Source organism: Netta rufina (assembly GCF_964035555.1).
Source record: "Netta rufina genome assembly, chromosome: W".
Classification (NCBI taxonomy): Eukaryota; Metazoa; Chordata; class Aves; order Anseriformes; family Anatidae; genus Netta; species Netta rufina.
The window spans coordinates 1622860-1646141 of record NC_140139.1 but is presented as its reverse complement, the minus strand read 5'-3'; the positions used below and the strand labels follow the sequence as shown (position 1 = coordinate 1646141).

General features: G+C 42.7%; 1 protein-coding gene across 1 annotated transcript in view; it reads left to right on the top strand.

Annotated features, from left to right (window-relative positions):
* DCC (DCC netrin 1 receptor) overlaps positions 1-23282 on the top strand; it is a gene marked incomplete at both ends in the record, with an annotated part of 357065 nt that overhangs the window by 102808 nt on the left and 230975 nt on the right. Inside the window, one exon of the mRNA XM_084304310.1 lies at positions 1189-1509. Coding sequence (XP_084160436.1) covers positions 1189-1509 — 321 coding nt within the window. The remainder of the gene's footprint in view (positions 1-1188; positions 1510-23282) is intronic.

Genomic DNA, 23282 nt, shown 5'->3' with positions numbered 1-23282 from the left:
TACAAATGGGACTTGGTTGTCTTTGGGAGAATGGGAAGGAAAAAAATCCTTTGTAAAAAATCACACTTTAGTGCGTTGCAAATATATCTCATAGATTTTTTTAATGGCAAAAGTGCTCTGTGCTAGTGTGCAACTAGCACAGGTCTAACTTTTTTTTTGGGTCTAACTCTGTGCTTCCTCCAGAAATCGGGATCAGAGCACGGAGGTGAAAGACAAATCATATTCTGATTCAATATCTTGCTGTTAAGAGACAATGTGTTCTGAGTTTAGGTTGTATGGTGCTATTGATAAAGTGTCTGAAATGCTCTACAAGCTGATAGAAACTTGCTTTTTTTCCATATTTTATTAAATTTTGAAGGCTATCTATAATGTATGTTCAAGTAGACAGCTATCAAATTTTTCTTTATAGATGCATTGACAATAAAATTAATTTCTGTAAAGAAAATGTCAGTAGTTTTTGCATGGTTATGCATAACTTGAACAAAATCTTTCAACAAAATTATAAATCTTTTTGTAGCAAACAAAGGTTTTTTTGTATCTTTTCTCTGCTAAGTTTGAAAAAGGGCTGGTTTCTGTTCTGCTCTGTGCCCTTTGATGCCATTGCATCCACGTGTTCTTCAGCTTGTTAATGAATTCCTACTCCTCAGCAGAAAGGAATATCCTCATAGTTTTTCTTGGGCTTACTGGAAGGCAATGGTTGGGCTACTGGGTAGGGTGGAGAGTGTTGTTCTAGCAAGGTGGGAGGAGATCCATGAGGTTCAAGGTCTTGGTATTTCTGATGGGTGGTCAGGATGTACCTGTGCATGGTCTCCCCTCAATTCCTCAAGAAAAAGGTCTTCAAGAAAAAGGGCTACCACAACTTTTGTGCTTGCTGTACAGAAATGTATCTTGGTACCTGTGGCCAGAGCAAGTTGCGTAGGCAATTAAATTCTCCAAATAAAATTCAACAGGCGTGGTGGATTTATCCTCAACTTGGCTGTATAGGCACTTGTACAGTTTTTCCCCTTTTGTCTTCATGTTTAAATATAATTATTTTTCATGTAAAAGATCTATTTATCTACCCATGCTGTGTTTGCAGTGATAAAGGTATTTTCGTCCCAAAACAAATTTGCGAAGAAACCGTCTTACGTTCTCTATGTACAAGTGAGTAACCCATATTTACTCCGCCTTCTGTTTTTGCTCTTTTAGGTTCCCAGATTAAGCCTTTTACGTCGTTGAGGTTTGTAACGGAGCCTTCAGATGCTGTCACCATGCGTGGAAGCAACGTGCTGTTGAACTGCGGGGCAGAATCTGACCGAGGAGCTCCGGTCATCAAGTGGAAGAAAGACGCCGTCTTCTTGAACCTGGCGGTAGACGAAAGGAGGCAGCAGCTGGCCAACGGCTCGCTCTTGATACAAAACATAGTCCACTCCAGGCACCACAAGCCGGACGAGGGGCTCTATCAGTGTGAAGCATCTCTGGAAGGCATCGGAGCCATCATCAGTCGGACAGCGAAGGTCATGGTAGCAGGTAAGGAAGAAACTTCCTATTTCCTACATTCCGGATTGCAGGAAACGCTGAGAATTTGGTATTTAAAGAGTAAAAAAAATGCAGAGAAAAACCAATTGAAGTGCGTTTTCCACCTCATCAAAAGAGGTAAAGGTAGATATGACGCTCCTGCAACAGTAATTTATTTCTGACAAGGTGTTATTCTTGTTTAAACATTTCTAATGAACTTTTTGTTGCTGTGTATTCCTCTTCAAAACGGAGGAGATCTCTGCAGTTGGAAATTTTTCCGATGAATTGAGGGTCGCAACAAATGCTGGATTCTTGTAGGGTGTTGCGTGCGTCAATTTTTAAGGTTGACAATCAGCAACCCTGGAAAAAAAAAAAAGATGAAAATTACTTGCTGCTGAGAAGGGATTGATATATTTGTGGCATGTGATGTGCAGGCGAGTGATGAGCTTGTTCGAGTGCGTTGTTTGGAGGAGACGCTTGTGCTTAGACTAAAGAAAAGTTAAGGCTGAAGTTTAATCCAGTTCAGTCCAGGAGCTCTGCAGAAGTTTTCTATCCAGTAGTTTCCTAAACATTTATGCTGGGAAGGGAGTCCAGACAGCTCTCCTCTTGGCCGGTCTCTCCAGTGTGTCCCTCATAACTCGGTGTCTTTTCCAGTCTCAAGGTCTCTTAACCCGAAGAGCAGTTTCTGTTCCTCCTGAGTCTCTTTTACCAGCTAAGAAAGACATGTTTTCTCATGATAGCTGATTAAAACAGGCAATAAGAGTCTTAACTGTCTTCTACCTCCTTCCCACCAGTTTTCTGAATCCTCCACAATAGCCTAGGGGTATGCTCTGAACCTGCCATCCTCAGCTGTGTATGTACACCCATGCTGGAGTAATACTTCCCCAAAGAGCTGGAGAGCCCCGAATACATGAAGAAATGGATTATTCCACTCTCTATCCCTCCTTGGATGGAGTCTGCAGAGCTGGCCTTTGAGAAGTAGGGCTCTCCTTGCCAACCGAGGATGCCATCTGGCCTTAATCTGGCTGTTGGCAACCACTGCCAAACTCCCTCCAATTACTCTTTTGAAGTGAACACACATACGGGGCTGTGCCCAGCTCACTAATTTGGAGCTCTTTATAGAAGAGCGTTGGTTTGTTTGGCAGATCCTGATCTAATATTGCTGCGGTGATGGGTAGTTTGGAAGAGGGACAGGTGGGCTTCCTCCATTCAGGACCAGTTGGGCTCAAACTGGGAGAACTTCTAATGGGAAAGACTGCAAAGAGACTGCACAAACTAAAATATGGGAAGCTTCCTTAAACACGTACTCTTTTCCCCTCTAGGGGTAATTCAGCAGTGGAATGGGTTGAGTGGCCAAGTTGCGGAGTCTCCATCTGGGGAGATGTTCAAGACCCAGTTGGACGCAACCCAGCAGAGCCTGATTTCTGCAGAGGGTTGGAGTAGGCAAGCTTGTCACCTTCCAATCTCCCTGATTCTGATTTTGTGAATAAAATAATAATAATAAAAAAAAAAAGAATCATATAAGGTAGAGTAATTCATGGCATTTAAAATTGGCAGCAAGTTCTTCAAGCAGAAGTTGAAAAGGTATTTTGATCTCCGAAGGACGTGCATTCCCGAGTGAGCAGAATGTGTGCTTTTTTTTCTTGCCTTTTTTTTTTTTTTTTTGAGGGAGTCTATGTAACGTTGGCAGAGCATCGTTGACTTAAGGCACTGGCAGATGGAAACATGACAGGAAGGGAACGAGGGCAAGAGGACGAGCGGAGGTCTCGCACTACAGTAGGCTGTGTTAATCATCGCTTGGCACAGTAAATAAGCTTCATCTTTTCAGAAAAGGCTGCTTTCCCAGAGAGGATTGGGACTAGGTCAAGCTTTGGGTGTTATAACACTTGTAAACTGAATCCTATGATGATGTGTTGCTGCTAAACAGACTTTCTGGACAGCTTGATGGTCTCATCCGAAAGCCACGATGTGTTTGATTGCGCCGCCTTGATGAATGGGAGGTTGTGTTCATGGCAACAGGGCACCCTCCTCATTTCGCTGTCTCCTTTGTCTATGCAACATTTCATTCTTGCGAGGCTTCAAAGGAGAGATCACGAGCTTTAATATTTCAGGTAGGCTTTAGGAAGAGATTCACTCGCTGAATTACAATCTAATCTTGGTGTCACTTCTCAATCACGGGTCTGTCCGCGGCATTTTAAGCACTTCACGTGCTGGTTAGCAACAGAACACATTTGTCTTTTGAGGTTAAAATCCCCAAACCATTGGTATGCATAAGGGGCATATATCTTTTTGCACCGAGCATGATTTCACCATGTTTTTTAAAGCATTACCAGTCAATAAAGCAGTCACAGCTAACAGGTGACAGTCAACTTCACTTGGAGCAGGATGCTTGGGGGTACTGGAAGTATATTGCCCTTTAAAAACCTTTCCCCTTGTACTTTCATGGCTTGAAGTGCTTTCAGTAAAGAAAACGTAGCAAATTAAAAGCAGTTTTCATAAGACAAGGATTTTATGCATGAAGCTCGCCATGTATTGGGGGAAAATGCACTGTTTCAAAGAACTTCTCGAAGGTCCTTATGGCCTCGGCATGCTCCAGCTGTGCAAGAGCTCTTAGCTGAGACAGAGATGAGAGCAATGGAGAGAAACTAAGAGCTGCTTCCTACTCAGCATCTTATTAAAACTCCCAATTTAACAGACTGCTGATCATTGGTATTTACCCTAATTGGTAGGATTTCAGATAGAAACAACGCTGCCCACGTGTTATGCCTCTATTTATAGAGCTGCGGGATGAGGCTCTCACAGGTTTTGGTGTTCATCATCTTCTAAAAGACCAGAGGTAAACTAAATGAGAAACCCGAGGTTACTTTTATATGGTGTGATCTGTATGTCAGTAAATTCTTGAGTCACAAGTGTAGCATTTGTACATTTAAATGCCATTTAATGAGTTTATTCTTCAAGTGATTTGTTCTCCTTCACCCACGTAGACTTTCAGTGTTTTATTCCTTCGGTGGGTGTGTTGCCATTGATCGGGTCCTGGCAGAAATCAGAGGTTTACCTGGGGGAGGAAGGAAACCCACCTAGTTAGAGTTCATTTAATAAGATAACAAAGGCTCTGTTCTGCCGTTTAAAGATGATAAATGGCAAACGTGGAGCCTCCCTGGAGGAGCATATGGAGAAGTTCTTAATCTCACTCGAATCTAAGCGGAGTAAACATGAAATACAATATTAGGTACTATTGCCTACCCGTGTTTTGGGAATTTAATAAACTGAGGATGAAAAATCATTTAGTGATGAGAGAGGTATCACTTCGAGGATGGAATAAACACATGAAACCCGTTAATGCTGAAATTTAGGAAACTCTTCGTTGTGCAGAGTAAATAAAGTCTGAAGTGTTGCATACTTGTCGTTCCCTGAAACTGAGAGTCACTTTTTCTATAGTAGGGGAAAATGAGTTTCAGAAATCCCCAGTTGGGGAGGTATAACTTCATTTATAAACTGAAATCAGCCAATACTGACTTAATCAGTTTATTCCTACCAGAATCACGGGAGATTTGGGGCTATTTTATATAAATTCATCAACCGTAATAAGTGGTGAACAAAACTAAAGCTGTTTCCCTTGAAAACCAATTTTAGAGCTCCGAAAACTTAATTTAAGTTGAAAAAAAAAAAGCCGAGTCAGACAATACAGTTAGAAAAAATGAATTAAAAATGTAACCTCTTGACAGTGTAATTGGCAAAATGGACATTGATGGACTTCTGGTCAACGGGATTTTGTCTTTTATACTTTATTTCAATGCACACTTAACATATACAATGTGTAATAGTGCAGAGAGTATCGGAACTCTATTGAAATTGATGCTTGGTGTTTAACACTACCTGGTTTTGATATTTATCCGTGCCACATGGCAGACCAACAAATGCCTTTGGGACTGCTCTGTGCGTTTGCTTAATGGTGGTGTGGGTTTTTTGCCTAATAGAGTGGACGATTTGAGTGCTCGCTCCCTCCTATCCCTGTTTAATGTTCCGTATTTGTAAAATCTACATCCACCACTTGGTACAAATATATGCTCTGTCGTTCCATTGAAGCTCATTAGTGTTTTCTTCATAAAGCTAAGAGGAAATAGCAGAGATCAGGTAAATATTTGACTCTTCACGTGCTGCTCTAAGTCCTGATTTTTTTTTTTTTTTTTTTTTCCCCTGTAGAAGATGCACCTACTTTAAAAAGTGGGAGCAGGGAGATAACCAACACAGATCAAAACAACAGCCAGCATATCTAGAGGCTTAGTAATCCAAACCTCTTGGGTGAAGAATAAGATAGAAGATGGGCCCAAATGGCTAAAAATGAAGAAATCAAGTTGGTGTTATAATTTAACTGCAGTATCATCTAGGCATGGTGTGCAACCAGTTATTTTGCTCAGCCTTCAATTGAAACAGAAGTGCTGCTTAAATACACCTGAATGCGTTTTATTTTGCTATAAATTATTTGGAGAGGCTTTATGGCTCCTGATTTACTGCGAATCCAGTGGCTTTAGGTGCCATTTGGAGATGAGGGCAGAGAACCACATCCAACAGCCCCAGTGATGTTTGGTTAATACCCAGATCTGGTTGTTGCTAGCTTTTCTTATTCCAACTCTGTATTATTTTTCTCCCTGCTAAGAAAATAACCTTTCTGATGCTACACCTTTTCATTACACAGACTTGATTCCCTGCTCCCTCCATGGGCGTTGGGAATGGCTCTACTGATTGTGCTTCACTGGGGTTAAAGCAGTGGAGTAGTAGGTCATGTCTGAAGATGTATGTCTTTGCTTCTTAGGTACAGCTTCTGTCAGGAGGAAGAGTAATTAATGAGCATTTAACATAATTAAAAAAACCTTATCTATTCGTCTGTGTGGGGAACTTTTCCTGCAAATCCCATATTTTCATACTTGGTACTTTGGAAATCTGAATAGCCGAGATAAAACGGGACCTTTGCAATTGATGGCCATCAGTGAGCCAGCGATTATTTTGCTCGTGGAAAGGGAGATTTGACATTTAGCAGCTAAAATCATAAGTTTGTTCTCAACATGCTGGCCCTTCATTCATTGTTTTGTGAGTTTATCAAACCGTAGCAGTGTTGTTCCAAAATAATAGGGCTTGAGCATGGTTTTTGAGCAACACTCAGCTGCAAGTGACAACAGAGGGAGGCTTTCCTGCACTGTACTCTGTTGAGCAATGCTTGGCAGGATTGCATGCCGCAGCAATTCTTGCTCTTCCTACCCTCGTGCTGCTAATAGAAACCCGGTTTTAATTAGCAGATTTCATTTAGGAAAAAGCTTCTGCTTTTGTCTTGAGCGCCTGGCAGAGATTTACTTACATTGTGCTCGAGGAGATTGGATTGAGGAAGGAGCAGCCTCGGTTAGCGAGGGCATGAGGTTGGAGTGAATTAAAATAATGGGCTGTAATAGATCATTGGTGCTGGGGATGGAGATCAGCCTGTACATCATCGTGCCAGCTTACCTTCCAGGAAAGGTTTCTTCCCTCTCGGTATCTGCCGATCATCTGTCTGCTCTGCTTTTGCAAGCCCGAAGTGATGGGAGTCCCACAGCCTCCCTTAGGACCGTGCCCTACAGCCTAATGGATCTGTCAGGGTGATTTGGGGGAAATTAAGCCCCAGCTTAAGGAGTATCATGGCTTTGTGGCTTTGTCCTTTATTGCAGCGGATGAGGGTGCTGTAGGGTGTAATGTCCTTACTCTGATAACCGAAGGACCTACCTGCATTTACCCCTACCTGCATTTACCTCCTGGTACTGTCAGCTTCGTGTTTGGCTTGCTGGAAATATCCATCCTTCAGGAGCATCCTCTTTGCTTTTTTTTGGGCTGTTGTGAACCAAAACTCTGCCCGAGGCCAGCGAGCTATATCCTGCTCTGGGTCAAATATGGCTCAAACCATTGCACCGAGTGCCTCTGGCCCTCCTTGCTACCTGTTATATCCTCTGTTTTCAAGTGCTTTGTGCCTATTTTTCATGAAAATTATAGTTTTGGGTGTCTTCTCCTTGACATCTTTATTCTTCCCTCCAAGAAGCAGTGCCTGTGCTTCAAATTGTGTTTCAAAAGCGTGTTGACCACCTTGCTCAGATCCCTCGTTCCCTTACCTTTTCTGGGCTAAAAAAAATAAATTTACATTGACACACACCTTGTCTTACCAAACTTCTTGCTGTTCTTGCTCCTTAGCAGGATGTCCAGATTATACACGCTCTTCCAATAGCAATGTGCAGTGTCTTATGGCATAAGGTATCAAGAAAAATGAAGGATATTTGCATGTACTTCAGCAATATTATGTTCTGGGGAGGTTCTTGACACCGTTCTTCCAGATAATGTGTGATGCAATAATAATAATAACCTCAAAATGCAATAATAACCCCAAAAGGGTTCAAATGTAGACCTCTTGCATTCATTTCTAATTCGAAATAAGTAATCAGGACGTTTTCCTAAGAAAAACCACGAAGAATTTTTGTAGCTGTATTTTTATCTTCTAAGGTGATAGAAGAACAAAGCTATTTCTCTGGAAATACTTTGCCTACACTGGAAGCGTGTGATTTTCTTAACCACGAGCAGTTCAGTATAATCTGCTGCTTATATTTCGAACCCGATGTCATGTAGTTTGGGGTGGTTGGATGGAATGAGTTCGTGGTGAACCCAGCCTTAAATTGCTCACCCTGAATATTAGAGACCTGGCTCTGGGAAGAGCATTTATAGTGATGAATTGGATCTTAAGTATCATTTGCAGTGAATGGGGAGAATTTAATGCCAAAGAGGGAGATTAGTAGGAGCTGGCGTGCTGAATATCTGTGTCTGCTGAGGAGGAGTGTCTGAAATTTCATCATCTTCCTCGTCTGGGCTCCGGAGCTGAGGTTATCTTGAGGAGCATCCACTCGGTGTTCGGAGCTGGGTGAGCCAGAGAAGAAAAGCTTTGGGATATACTCAGAAAAGCTCTTGGATATGCTAAGCTGTGGGACTGGAACACGTTTTCTGGTGACAGCTTAGCCATCAATACCACTTCATTTGCTTGAGCGGGTCCCAAAGTTTTTGGTGTCCCACATTTTTTGGCACAGGACCACAAAATATTGAACAAACATGTTCAGGATTGAGAGGGGAGCACCGAAAGTTATAAGGCTTTCCAAGTAGCTGGTGCATTTTTTCAACAGGACTTCCCCCATTTCTTGATTTGCTTTTTCCCCTAATAAAAGTAACAAAGATGTAGGCACCTTCGGGGATTTCCTCAGGTTAATTTAATTTTCTGGCTTGAAACAATCTTGTGACCACTTTGCGTGCTCTCTTGTTTCCAGTTTAACCTTTCTAATGGTTCCTTGACCTTGCTTACTCAAAATCCATACACGTTTCCGAAGCGATGTTTAATAAGATGAGAGGAGCTGTTTACAACCCTCTCATTTGTCCTTGGTGACCTCTGTTGGGCAAATGAGAAATAGGTCGGTCGTGACGCTGCCGTGTCACCGCAGCGGGAAGAGATGGAAATTAGCCGAGCCAACCCTCAAGTCTCATAAAACACCTCATCCAAGCGATTTAATTAAAAGGGGTCAGGTTTCTCTCTGCTCTAGCTGGTGGTATCTGACCGAGAGGTAGGCGATGAGTGCTCTGGTTTGGGGTTTGATTGACGTAGGGCGGCGCGGAAACGCCGCTCTCCAAATTTCTCCGCATGCCGTGATTGATGCTGGATGATGATGGGTTTGCAAGCTAAACCATCTAATTCTTAAACCTTCTTATTCCATATTTACCAGCAGAAGATACAATCCAGCGCTGACAGGGGGATTGAATGGCTGACACGGAGGTCTCCTCCACCTCGAATCTCCGCTTCAATGCAAACCTTTAGAATGTAAATTGGAAGCGTGTTTTATATTCGGGAATGCAAAACTCCTCTTGAAAGGCTTTCACGTTGAAAAGATTATAATGATTAGCATTTATTATGCCGTTGTTTTCATGCAAAAAAGAAAATCCTGCCCAGATTTTACTCAAATTGAACTTTTGTGCCTCGCATAATAGCCCTGCTTTAATTTGAATAAGATTCAGAATAAAGTGGCCTGATAGGAAGTTAAACACTGCAGAGACAAGAAATAAAATCCTAATGTAAGCCACTAAATGTGTGTGTGTGTGCTAATATGTAGACAAAAATGAGGATGTTTACAAGGAAATGCTATCACAAAGGGCACAGCAAAAAAGTCTGGGAGGGGAGAAAAAAGGCAATTTAGCGGAGAGCAAGATGTTAAGTTGCTTAATTTTCTCTACAGCAATAAAATCTGGTAAAACGAGGTGAGTGATGGCAGTCATTTTATTAGAGCGATTCCCACTAGTGGAGCTGGAGCTGCGTTTCCATTATGAACTCCATTTTCCCGGCTTTATAATTCAGCTCTAAAAGCTCACCTGGGCTGGTGTCTGGCGTCCGAGACCCGGAGTCAGAAATGAATATTTCAGAGGCTTGGAAAATAACGTGGTTTTGCTAACTTAACTAGGGGTTTCGACTAGGGACGTTGCCTCTCTACCTCAGTGCTCTGCTTGCCATCTTGCATAAAACTTTCAACACATCGTTTGAGTCACTTTTTTCTCATTGCTAGTGGCTACGGTTAGATCTTAGAGGAGGAAAATCAAGGGAGAGTCATGCTGCAGGTCATAGAGTAAGTAACAAAATCAAAAGTTCAGCAGGGGTCTTTCAATTTCCAGGCTGGCTTGTTTTTCTCCTTTTATTTCCCTCCTTAGCCCGTTTAAAGCTGACTTAGACACCTTTATAGTGCTCTGTAACACATTTCCATTCCCTCTGCATCCCTGAATGTGAAGCTCTGGGGATGGACAAAGAGCAGAGTCTAAAACTCAAAACTCAAACTCATTGACTCAGGTGCTGTGCTCAAGCAGAGAAAAATTGCATAAATGGCAAAGATTGAGAGTCCTGCCCCAAAATGTTGAGCGGCTTGGGGTGGGAACAGTGCCTTGGCCAGGAGAAATCAGGTCCTGGGAGGGTGAGGAGGGAACCCGAAGGTACTGAGGACGTGGAGTTATTGAGTAAAGAATAATCATAATTTTGGCTTCTCTATATAAATAAAAAAGTCAGATTTATCTCAATTTCTGAAGTGAATAATGGAAGACATGGAAACAATATTGTGGTTATTTTTGTGGGGTGGATTAGGGACATAACCTTCTTCAACTCTTTCTTTTGCCTAGTTTTATCCGGATTGAATGCAGACAGAGCCCTTCAATGGTTGGAAAGTGTGTCATATCACATTATTAGCTATTTAATGAGAAACACATAAAATGTTTGAAATACTTAAGATGTTTCCAGGAACACCCAGCCCTACAAGAACCTTACAGCTCTCTGGACCCTTCAAGCATCTGTTTACCTGGCTGCGAGCGGCACGTCCCTTTTCCTGCATTGCTCTCCTGAGACGTTAAGCAATTTTTAGCCGGAGAGCAAAAAGCGGTGAAATTGCCCCTAAAAGATGAAATCTGCTTGAATGCCTTTTATGTGTCGTCTGGCTTTGGAATCGGAGATGCAATTGTTCCAGCCTTCCCGCAGCTGGTAAGAGCAGACACAACTGAATTTAAGGCAGCAAAAGAGAAAACAAGAACTCGAAGAGCTTCGTTTCCAGAAGACGCTGCTTTAAAACGGGGTTGGAGCTGCTGAGCAGCTGTTTTGCTTGGTGAAGGCAGACTTGTTTCACTGGCGTGTTAGACTGTAATCAAACATTAAGTTTGTAGTTTATGAAACACGGCAGCGGCAGCCTCCACAGCTGATGGAAATGAATTTATTTCCATCGCAATTGGTCTTTTCTGTTGAGGGTTTCCGAGATTCAGAAGAAAATGTTTCTGTGCTGTTTGCAGTCAGGAACAGTCCAGTCAAATTCTCTTAAGGAAAAGAGTTGAAGCATTTGCATCCTCTCTCCATCTCTTTGGTTTCCTCTAATCCTCTGTATTCGTACCCTGAGCTTTAACACTTTTTGGTGTGTCTTCAAGCAGGACCCAGCACTTCATAACCCGGCAGTCCCGTGTTTGCAGGTGTTCTTCAGCAGCTTCATTTTACGACTTTCATTTTAAAACCAGCCAGTAAACCATGAATAGCAGACAGCAACAAGAGGCCTGAAAGGGCTCACGGTGAGAAACAATTTCTTTGTAGGAGGATCCAGTTAAAACTATATCTGTGGATTGCAGCCGTGGACTTCTCCAAAACTTCTCCAAATATTCCTGTTGGAGTGGAGCTGTCCTCATCCTTGCTGGCCTCTTGGAGCATATTTTGTTTTGTGTGCAGCACGTAGCACTGATGTTTGATTCACCCATCCATAAAGCTCCAAAGCACTGCTACAGGACAAGTAATAGGATGTTTTTGAAGGAGAGTATTTGCAAGGGAGAATATTTGAGTGGGAAATCCAACGCACACCTTCACAAATGAAGATACGACCTTCAGTGATAGCTTTGTGCATGCAAAGCTACTCAGTACGTCTCGTGTTCCTAAAACAGTTCAAATTAAGTGCTGAGTAGCTTGTTGCTAGTAAGATAAATGAATCTGAAGTGTAGTGGTGTGGGCAGCTTTGTAAAACTCCTTTCACCAACTCTTTCTTAAAGGGTGTGAGCTTTTTTGCCTTGTCTTATGTGCTGGCATGGTTCATCTCCCGGTTCATACTTCCCTTCTGATCACAAAGAGGATGAACTGGAGGAAGCAAATCCTTACACAGCTGGATAAGACGAAGGCCAAGAGCTTCTCCATCTCCCAACATATGTGATGTAGGCACTCTGCTTGGGGCAGAGCCTGTGGAGCAGTTTGGCAATGCATAGTTTTAGGGAAGGAAAAAAAAAAAAAGGATAAATCATCTCATGGCCCATCCCAATATATAATGAGGAAGAGGAGAAGGGATGAAGATGCATCGGTCTTGTCTCTGGAGTCCACGTGAGCCCCTAAAGAGAGGCTGAGTGAGAAGCTTAATCCTCTGCTTTCCCAAATTTTGGATCTCGACTCCAAGCATTGCCTACTGCTGGGCATCGGCCACGTGCCTCCAAGCCAAGAGGTGTTCGTGAAGCATCAGTGTCACTTCATCCCCCCTGAATAAAGGGGATTGGGAGAAATTGATACTCTCAGGTCTTGAATTTATCTTCCAGGAACAAATACGAGATTTGGAATACAATTTCTGAATCTTTCAGTCAACTGTTTGAGCAGAGAATTAAAAATATACTTAAATATTCCCTTTGTGTAAAGAGGGATGGAGGGCGCTCTGGTTTTCTGGTCTAAAAGTGATGCTTCTTGCAATGGAAAGAAAATAGCCGTGAGTGCCTTAAACTGACAGTAGTAATATAATGCTGTATGTACAAGGAAAAATGATCAGTGTAATCAAGCTCCTGCCATAGCTATTCACCTGCTCAATGTTGTCCCCAAGTAGTCTTCACGAATTTTAATTTAGTAATGTCATTCATTAATGAGGTTTAGCAAACACAAATGATTTGTGGTTACTTGAGTGCGGTTCAAGGTCTTTGGTAGGGTCACTCGATGGTTCACATTTCCAGATGAAAATCTTCCTCGAGAGCTTCATTATTTTTTTTTGTTCTTAGTTTTTATTATGGAGCTCCCATCCCCCGGCTTCCCAAACAACCCTTTTCAGGAGCTGCAGAGAGAATCCGTCTTGGAGCCAAGGTGTTTCATCAAGTATTTCTCGGAGTGAGGTAATAAAACCCAAGTGTAAATTACAAAGCAGCAGCAGACCAGACACATCCTCCGTGCTGGGGAGGAGCTGTGCTTTGCCTTTGCTCGTTCCCATCTCTCGCCTGCTGGGTTGGGACCCCGAGCACAACCTTTGTGGCTTTCCCCACACCAATAGGTAGCTTTATTTTTTTGGGTGGAATAAAACCTCATCTGGAAATACTGAAATTTTATTATTATTATTATTTTTTACTGTCAAGTGAATGCTCAGCGAAGCGTTTTGCTTTACAGGCGTCTAGTTTCTTATGAAAGTTGTGAAAGGTTTTAGTATCTCTTCTAAAAAAAATGGTTCTTATTCACAGGAGGAATATGTATTTAGCCAAAGCTGTAGTTGTCTAAGGGAAGGTTTTGATGGTAAGGTTTTTATCCAGCCCGGGTTATTCACGTTGTTCCAGGCAGCTCTGGAGAACCACGAAACTTGGACAATGCTCCTGGTTATGTAAAAGAGAAATATTTAAGTAAACATCGAGGCTGTAGGCCACATGAGGCTTTTTTGCCCTATAATATTGTTAGTTTATAAGTGTAAAACATGGTTGAAGATTGAGCTGGGCTGAAGTAGATGAGGAGACCTAAGTCTAGAGCAACACTTTGTGCCTTTGAAAGGAGGGGGAAATTCTGAATACTGAAGTCCAACTAAATAATTTTCTGAATGCTTTCAACAAGTAACAGCGTGGGGAAATATGGTTTGTTTGATCAGAGTTATTGGCAGTGTATTTCCATTTTTGCCTGCTTCATTTTTCAGCGGGCTTCGGATTTCATTCATTCCTTGGGTTAACAACAAAACCAGCTTGCTATCCTTAATCATAATTCATCCCTCGGTCAATCACCATCGCTGCTGTGTCACTTACGGTGTGTGTGTTAGCTAAAATAGGCAACGACTGGTACTGGACAGCTTAAAATATTGTGTTTGACAGTAGGATTGTGGCTAATATACGTTGTGTGAAAGCAACGGCAGTTCGGGTAAAAATAATATATATAAAAAAAATACCTAGAGAATGAAGTCCCTGTGCTCCAGCTGCTCAAACCTACCTGACTTCTGCCAGTGCCACCTCCTCTTTCTGTGCTTGTTAGTAAGAACAGACTGGAGTAAGCCTCGGTGCCTTTGATATACAAATCCAAGAAGGCGGCAGTGAATTATTCCGGCGACTTTCTGTTCCCTCGTATTAATGTCACAGCCCGGAGGCCCTGGGACTTGTGCTGCAAAAAGGAATATTGATAGGAACATTGCTTGACACGTTGGCATCAAACCGCGGGTGATGACAGTATCAGGGGAAATTGGTAGTGGGATGAAATCTGTAGAAAACAGCACTGCAAAAGAGTCACAAGCATTTACTAACAGGCACAAAATCCTCTTCTTATTTCTATTCTACAAATCGGCAAACGTTGTGGAAGTGCTATGATTATTTCAAATGTTTTAGGGCCCTTTTTAACATGGTTTAACGATGAGGATGCTGGTGAAGCACTGCTGTGGGTGTCCTGCAAGACGGGAAATGGCAAAATGCAAACTCATCGCAGCACGGTTCGTGCAGCTACTTTGAAAGGGTTTGCTGCAGGCGAAGTGGTAACTCCTGCTTTAAGACTCAAATCCTATAAAATGTACTTTTTTTGCCTTTTCACGTGTGTAAATGGTATCATTGGGATTATTCATATATTCATACGGGGGGAAGCTGCCAACTCACCTCTTCCTCTGTCCTTTGCCATCTTGCCCTCGTTGTTGTGATTGTCGTCTCTTTAGTCCCGTACTCATCACCTAAATGCTTTGGCTCATCCCACCGTCCACGTTCCCTTTTTTTCTTGCATGATTCACAACTGTTAGCTTCTGTAAAACTATTTTTCTATATTACAGTAGTCATCACCTCCCCAAAATGACCATATCCCTTTGTCTTTGTCTATGAACCGACTCGTAGAATATCCCAAGTTGGAAGGGACCCATGAGCATCATCAAGTCCTACTCCCGACACCGCACAGGTCTATCCAAAATTTTAGACCATGACCCAAAATTTTAGACTCCAGATCAGTCATCCACCACGCTTGGCCATCTCCAGCTCCCCGTTTTCCTACTCCTTTGTTGTATATATTACTTTTCCTCATTTTTCTGACTGTGCTATGTGCCGTGTCCTTGGGATTCAGTGGGAAGAGTAGGAGGAGCGTCAACTTTCCGAGCACATCTGCTTCCCTCCCCGCCGTGGTACCTGTGTTTTGGTTCACCAGCTCAACCTGCAGCTTTTCCAGCTCCTCTGGCACTCGTTGTGCTCTTGGAAGCTGTCGTTGTCCTTGAAATTTCCAGGGTTTTCCTTCTACAACCTGGATTTGTTGAATGGGGACGACAGGTTTGAAAGCTTTTGGGGAAGGGAGGAGGAGAATCAGTCAGCTGTGGGTTAAAAATGGGATTTGGGCCTGGGTTAAATGTGCTAGGAGACATTTCTAGCTGAGGTTTGTTAATGGGTGACTTCTATTGAAAGCAATTATGTTGATTTAAAGGGAAAAAGATGAAGACCCACTTAGTGTTTACCTGCAGACATCTGGTATCTTCCTACCAGGTGTGTCGGAACAGAGGGCCGACCTGTTTAATTACGAGGATTTTTGTGCTTCCTAGCCAGATTTTCTTTTCTCTTGTCTCGGCTTGAAGTTTTTCAGATGAAAATAACACAAATCAGATCTTTTTAGAGCGTATTATCAAGTGCAGCGCTCGGCTTACGAAAACACATATGCTGTCTCTGGCTGTTGGGGAGGATGCAGCAGATTTTGGACCAGCGAGACACTTCAGCGAGGCAGAAGTAAGCCATTAATTAGGGGTGGCTTGGGGCGTGTGTGCTCAGCTTTACAGGCAATAAATAACAAATGGAAGCGCCTCGCATCGGCTAAAAGATGCAAAAAGGCTGAGACTTTTCCCCATAGCGGGGCAACTTGGGGTTACGGAGCCTCTGCTCTCCAGCCCTAATCAGCAGGGCTGATAAAATAGTCATATTAACTGGTATTAACCTTTTAGAGCTCTCTCTTTCAGTCCCTATTTATTTATTTGAAGACAAATCCTGCAACCCCCTTCCTGAAAGCTTCCTTCTGTCTTCACCATGCTTGTTTTTTTTTGTAGGGTGACTTTGGATGCGGTGGGCTCAGCCTCGGTGGGAGAGGGAAAAAGGATTCAGCAGATGTGAGTGGCCATGGTTGATGCCCACGAGGCTGTGAGTGCTAACAGGGCTCTGTCTGAGCTCTAATATCTGAGTTACAGACAGGGAAATTTATTTAGGATCGTACGAGGGAAATGAAGCGCTCCCTCCGAGGCTGCCTTCCTGGCTTTCAACTTCTCAGGTCCCCAGGAGGAGATTTGACGAGGCTTTATATGATTTCTGCGAGTGGGATATTAGCCCTGTATGACAACAGCCCCTCCGCTCACCTGCGGGGGAGCTCAGCAGGGAATTTAAAACCTATTTGTAAGAGCACGGGTGTCTTTTTGCTGTCAGAAACCCGCTGAATAATTTATTTAGGGAAAATCGGTGACACCTCCGCTTCCCTAAAGATGATATTGTTTATCAGGCAGCAGTCCCAATTTCCCCAAAGCTTTTCCCTGTTTATCATGTGCCAGTCCTTGGTAATGGGACAGACCAAGCGGGTTTTTTTCTGCCTTCGTGTAGGTAGCTCGCATCTCCTTTTTCATGTCCTTAGGATGCCCAAGGCCAGGCTGGATGGGGTTTTGAGCAGCCTGGGCTGGTGGGACGTGTCCCTACCCATGGCAGGGGGTGGAATTAGATGAGCTTCAAGGTCCTTTCCAACCCAAACCATTTTCTGATTGTGTGATGTTGCAGGAAGGGATGCCACCCAGGGTATTTTCCCTATTTTCCCACTTTGGTCTCCCAAACACTGGGCAGACTTGGCTGTTCTGGGTGTTTTAGAATCCCTTTTTATTCGAGGACAAGCAGAATATATTAAATATCTTTGTAACAACAGGAAGCTTTGCTCCTGTTCCTCTTTTTTTATTATAACAGGAGTTTAAATATCACTATGAAACGCCTTTTTTTTGTTTTAATAGACCAGTTTGCTGGTGGACTTGTGATAATTTGATGCAAGAAAATTTAGGGTTATCTGCGCCTGGGGCAGCCCCTAAAACCTGGGTGTTAGCATAGATCTTGCTGAGACCTACATTTTAGTCTTTGTCTGGAGTGAGGCGAATCCCCTGCCCTCTTTCATCCTTCTTTCATCCTAACCAGGCAAATATTTGCTGGAAACACAGGAGCTCACAGGTTAACTCACTTGGCCACATACCGTTCAAGAAGAGGTCAACCACGGTGGAGTTTTGAGCCCTAATTCTCATTAAGTTGGCCTGGCATTGCTGGCAGCCAGCGTGTTTTTGAAGCAAGGCTTCGATGCAAAGGCAAGCAGGTGGGGGATGCTGGAAAGAAGCCTTAATTTTTTGGTGTGTAATCCACTGGAAGGAAGTGTTCATCCAGATAACCTTTGTGATGCTGCCAGGGTCGGAGAGAGGAGTTGTAACCCAGTGGGAGTGCTGGCGAGAGCAGCTTTTATGCTCCTAGGGGCAAATACATGGAGCCAGAGAGTGGGACTTTCATGGTAACGTTTACTGGAAGATGCCAAAGAAATTAGCAGTGAGATCCTCCAGATCATCCCCAGGAAATGGGAATAATCTCAGATGTTTTAATCTTTTATTTTATTTTGTCCTTATGCATCTCTTCCTCGGTTCCCAGGACGCCTACAGGGACTCAAGACCTGTTGTGAGGTGGGAGCTAGCTCCGTATTGCCACGAGTCGAGTTTAAGAGCTGCAAAAATGTCCCCAAAACCCCAAAATATTGTCAGCTGACAGCCAGGGTGTCTGTCCTTCTCCGTGTACATGATGTCGGGTAAGATGCGGGCACTTTGGTGGAGTGCGTGGGCACCGAAGCCTGGTTTGGCTGCTCACAGAATGGCTGAAAACCAGCAAAAAAAAGCAGAAAACCAGCAAAAATAAAATAAAATAAAATAAAAAGTTAAAAAAACAGCAAGAGGACAGTGCTGGGAGCTGCTCGGGGCTATAAACAAACTTACTACAAAGGGAGATGCTAGGGATGCATAATAGGAAGTTTCCGTGCATGAATACTTCACAAAGGGTTAATGAATGGTTAACGACTCTTTAATGAATAGTTAATCAGCTCTTTGACTACTGAAGTCTTGCGGTTGAACCAGCTGCTCGTAACCATCTGCAAAGCCTCTCCCTGCATTTCCCAATCAGCTGCTCCACGTTCCTCGTTGTTTCAGGAGTGACTGGAGGATGCTACCAGCCCTCGGTGTTTTCTAGGGCCATTGTAAGTATCACTTCAAGGAGAGCTTGACCAAAACGCTTCTGTGTTGAAAATGAATAATAAATCGTGCTGCCACGCCGATGGAAACTTCAAAATAGCCTGGAGTGTTGGATACAGACCATCTGGTGGGGAAAAAAAATAATAAATAGAGTCGTTCAATTAAAACTTTCAAAATACAGCTTATTAAACTCGGAGGCTGTTTCCTACTGTGTAGGAGGAAGCCTTTCCAGCACGGATCGCTTTGAATTTGAAACTCATTCATAAAGTGAAGCTGTGAAAAATGAAGCACTTGGTGTGTGTACCCTGGTTTTGGGTGCTGCCTCCTGCTCCTTGCTGCACGTGCTGGTGATTCCTGATCAATTCGCTATGAATCAGGTGGTGGTATCTGGTTAAATGTTAACAAATAGCCTCATCTTTGGTTGAATTATCCTGAAAAGAGCCAAAACTTGATGTTACTTAACATATTGGCCTGCTGCCTGACCTATCAGCCTTACTGCAAACACCACAAAAGCATCATTTTTGACCCTGTCTGTTCTCTGCATCCAGGTCTTTTCCTCCAAACTTTTCCCAATTTCACACAGCGCTCGCCCTCCAGAAGGGCTGGCTCCATCCTCTCACCTCCTACCCTTCTCCCTATGTCCCCCTTCGCTCTGGTGCCCCAGGTGCAGCATCCTTTGCAGAGGGCAGATCAGAAAATCTCACCTCTGTCTTCCCAGATTTCCCCCCTGCTTTCGCCAGCTCGTGTAATTCTCGGCTCTGATACTTTTAATGTCCCTCCTATATTTTTACACAACACTTTATTAAAGGAATGGCTTTATGAAGCCCTGCTCTCTCATCCTTCAGATTTCTTCTTTGTGATTCATTGAAGCTGTAAGAAATCAATTTATGGAGCCAAGATGGGGAGCAGCCCTAAATAGCCGCCATATATATTATATCCCACTCATTAAAGTGAAGGAAATGTAGAGGGGCTTACAAGTGCTTTTTATACCCAGTCGCTTTTGGATGCTACTTGTTACTTTGAGGCTTGATTCTGCATTAATTTTTGAGCAGGTTTTTTATTTATTTATTTTTTTATTCTTCTAGCGTGGGTCTTGGATGCTGTGCTAGGTGCATCTGGCTCTTCCTTTCTGCCTGTGTGCTTTCCAGCATTATCCCCAGCGAAGGCATTTGAATTAATATAAATATTAGAGCTTTTAATCTGAGCCTTAGATTTGCTTTTTAATTTCTTTGTTATTTTATTTGGGAATTCAGAAGAGGGTGGGAAGTTCAACGCTGCTGCTCTGGCTGCAGGTCCCTTGAAGGGAACTGATGTTGTCATTAGTGGTCAGAGCACCCAGACTTGCTTTCTAATGAGCTCTTCACCAATTCTGGAGGTGCAGGAAAGTGAGCATTGACATAAAAATGTCTGGGGCTTTCATGCTTGTGTTTATCTTCCAGCTTTCTTAAGGCAGAGGGCACGTCGACAGCAGTGAGAGTACAGCCAAAAGGACCGTGGCTCGCATCAAGAGTTGCTGAACTCCTCCGAAATATCACTTTTAGATGTGTAGAGGGAAATCTTTTGCAATATGTGACAGCATTCGTACCCCAGAAATGCTGGTTGTATGTCTCAGGAGGTTGTGTATTTGTGTGTGTGTACGTGCACATATTTCCATCAAAATATTTTCATTCAAATCATGCAAATGTTGTATTTTAATATCACCAAGCAGGCCTTGATCGTGGAAAGGAAATCAAAACCATCGTTAAACCATCATTAGGCTTGGCTTCCTCTTGTTAGTGATATTGGTGACTCATTTACTGAGGCAAAAACTAGGAAGAGCCGTAGGATGTTAAGGAATTTGATTAAAATGGTATCAAAAATTGTATGTGAAGAGGGTAAGGAAAGCATGCTTGTTCACTGGTTTATCTGAAATCTGAAATAAAAATCTGGGAAAAAAATTAAATTAAAATCAGGTTGTAGTTTAATCATCTACTGGTTCCAGCCTTAACTAATCCTAAATAATCAATGAGTGTTGACATTGTGAGCTACTTTCCTAAATCTCAGTGCAAGAGAAAAATGGACTTAGTTGAGAGGTGGGGCTGTCTTACCTTGCCTTCCAAGCCAGGATGAGGTACTGTTTCATTTAGTTTCCTATTATATTTTGTTCCGTGGAGCTTAATACTCAAGGAAAAGCCCCATTTGGGGCAGTCCTGTTGTATGGCATGGTATTTTTATGTTGTATGTTGTATGATGCACGGTATTTTTTTTGTCCTTCAGTGTGCAACTTCGCCGTGCACAAGTACCTGCGCCTTGACACTTGGGGCTAAAGATCCACGTGCACCTCCTGTTAAGGCTTAAAAATATAATTATAGATTTAGTCTGTCTCGTTCCCTACTTGTGTTTTACCGAGTAGTCTGATGGTGCCTTTTTACCCCGGAGAGAAATGGTGCGGCTATGGAGCGATGCCGTCTGCGGTAGTTATTAAATCTGGTAAGCACGAGCATAAAGCAGCTCGTGCGAACGTTTTCCTAATGACTGAACAAAATAATACACTTAAATCTAAATGAGTTGAATACTGTGACTGACGTTTAAATCACCAGAAGCATTACAGGCAATGTACTATATTGCTTTTAGCGCGTTAGCTCATAAATGGTGCTCTTATACCTTGATGAGGCACTAGGAAGCCCTTTTCATTTGCCATCCCTGTTTGCTCCTTTCCTAAAGGTCTGAACAGGGCTGTGGGACACCTGGGGTTTAGTTTTGTGTTTAAACTTGCATTACAAGAAGGGATCTTTGAGATGGGTCACCGAGGAAGGGTTTTAGGTTGTGTTTTGTGCCCGAGTGTAGCTGCGTTTCTTCCAAATCTGGCGGTACTCCCAGTTCTCGGGGAGGGCTGATAATTAATCGAGGTGCTCGCTACTTCTGTAATTCCTAAATAGAAGTAGTCTTAAAATTAATTTCAAAATCTGTTTGGAAATTACGTTCCGAATAATATTTTAACCGCTCACTCACGGCCGAACGATGGCTTTAAGACTGCATCAGTAATCTTTCAGGAATCTCTTTTTTTTTTAGTAAATGCCTTTAAAGAGGAGCCGTTTCATTAGGATGACTCCAGAAATATGCTCTTTTATTTTGCCTAATGTGTGGGCAATAAATAGTCAATTACCAAGAGCAAGTAGACAATTTTGTGCTAAGCAGGAAGGGCATAGATATGTACAAGCCAGGGGGTGGAAAAAAAAAAGGGATCCTTGCGTTGAAACAGCTCTCGTCCCTTGAGTACAGTAAACTTCTGAGATTTGATAACTGAAGTTCAGCACAAGTTCACATCTTCATCAAATTAGGACTTGATCCATCACATTAAAATGACGAGGCAGAGTAAGCCCTGGGCCCCCAGCCAGATATGTACTTGATGTCGGGCTCCTTGCTATTGAATGGCGTTCTTTAGAAGATCCAATTTAGCTTCTAGTTCATACCCATATCTTTCTAAATTAAATTCTTCCGATTTCCCCAACCTATTGGCTTGTGAAGAGGCTTCTAACAAATCATTCTCTTGTCTATGCAGTACCCAGGAGCTCCAAAACCTAATGGAGATGACTTCGGGTCTTTCAACATCCCAAGTTTTTAATATTTTCTGTAAAGAGCTATTTAGGTCTCAAAACATCCATTTAATAAATGTAAGATGCTGTTTACAGAAAGCATTGACACTCTTTGGCTGTTCCATAAAACTGGTGATTTGGCAAGATGGTAAATTAGTCTAAAATTGCATTTCTCCCATTTTTTTTAAAGAAGCCTTTAAAATTGATAGAAAGCATGACTGTTGGTCTTATTGTTCTGGTTTAAAAAAAAAAAGGAGTGATTCTGGACAATTTATTAATCAGCACAAGTCGTTGAGAAACAAACATCTGTTTGCACAGTCGTTTTGCTCACCAAATGCCTTTGTCGCGTGACATCTGTGTTTGATTTGGGAAGTAAATACACTTGTTGGCATCGTCAGAGGAAACGAGACCGAAACACTAAATAATAATCTTGAAGGAAGCGTGCCTGTGAATGGGAGGGGGACTGCATGAAACCAAGCCCATGGGGTGTTTTATTTACTCATAATTTCTGCTGATTACGGGGAAGGCAGTGTCTTTGGCTGGTTTGTGGCTGAGAATCGAGCCACGGATGTTGGATGGCCCCAGGACTGGGACGCACAGATAATTGTTATAATGACTTATTAAAATTTCAAGTTTTTCTACACTTAAGTATTTTGACCCAAACTTTTTATTTGCCTCTTTTCCTGGTTTTTTTTTTTTTTTTTTTTTTTTTTTTTCAGCCCCTACTTGGATTATCTGTTGATACTTACCTACGTTAAACACTGGAGCCGTTTCAGGTGCTTGAAATTGCTACCTCGAACCCTCCTTTTCTTTATTTAACTGGAGTTGGCTTTTATTTTTGCCTTCAGTGCGGGTTTGTTTGAAAAGAAACCGACAGCTTGATCTGTTGGGGAACGGCGAGGGGGAGTTTAATCTTAATTGCCTTGGAATATTCATTAAAGTTAATGAATGAGCTGTTTGGCTTTGTGTTTAAAGCGAGTGTGTGTTACTTCTGGTTGCATGAAATGTGTTGAGCTGTGGATCCACGTCTTCTGGTGGTGCAGTCAGTAGCTGTGAGCCTTCTCCAAGGTGATGGGCTGGATCGTACCCGAGCAGAGAACAACCTCTCCCAGTGCCCTGTGACGTCTCCCAGGCTTTCAGGGAATATCACTGGTGGAGGAAATCCATTTCTTGATGGTTGGTCTCTAATCCT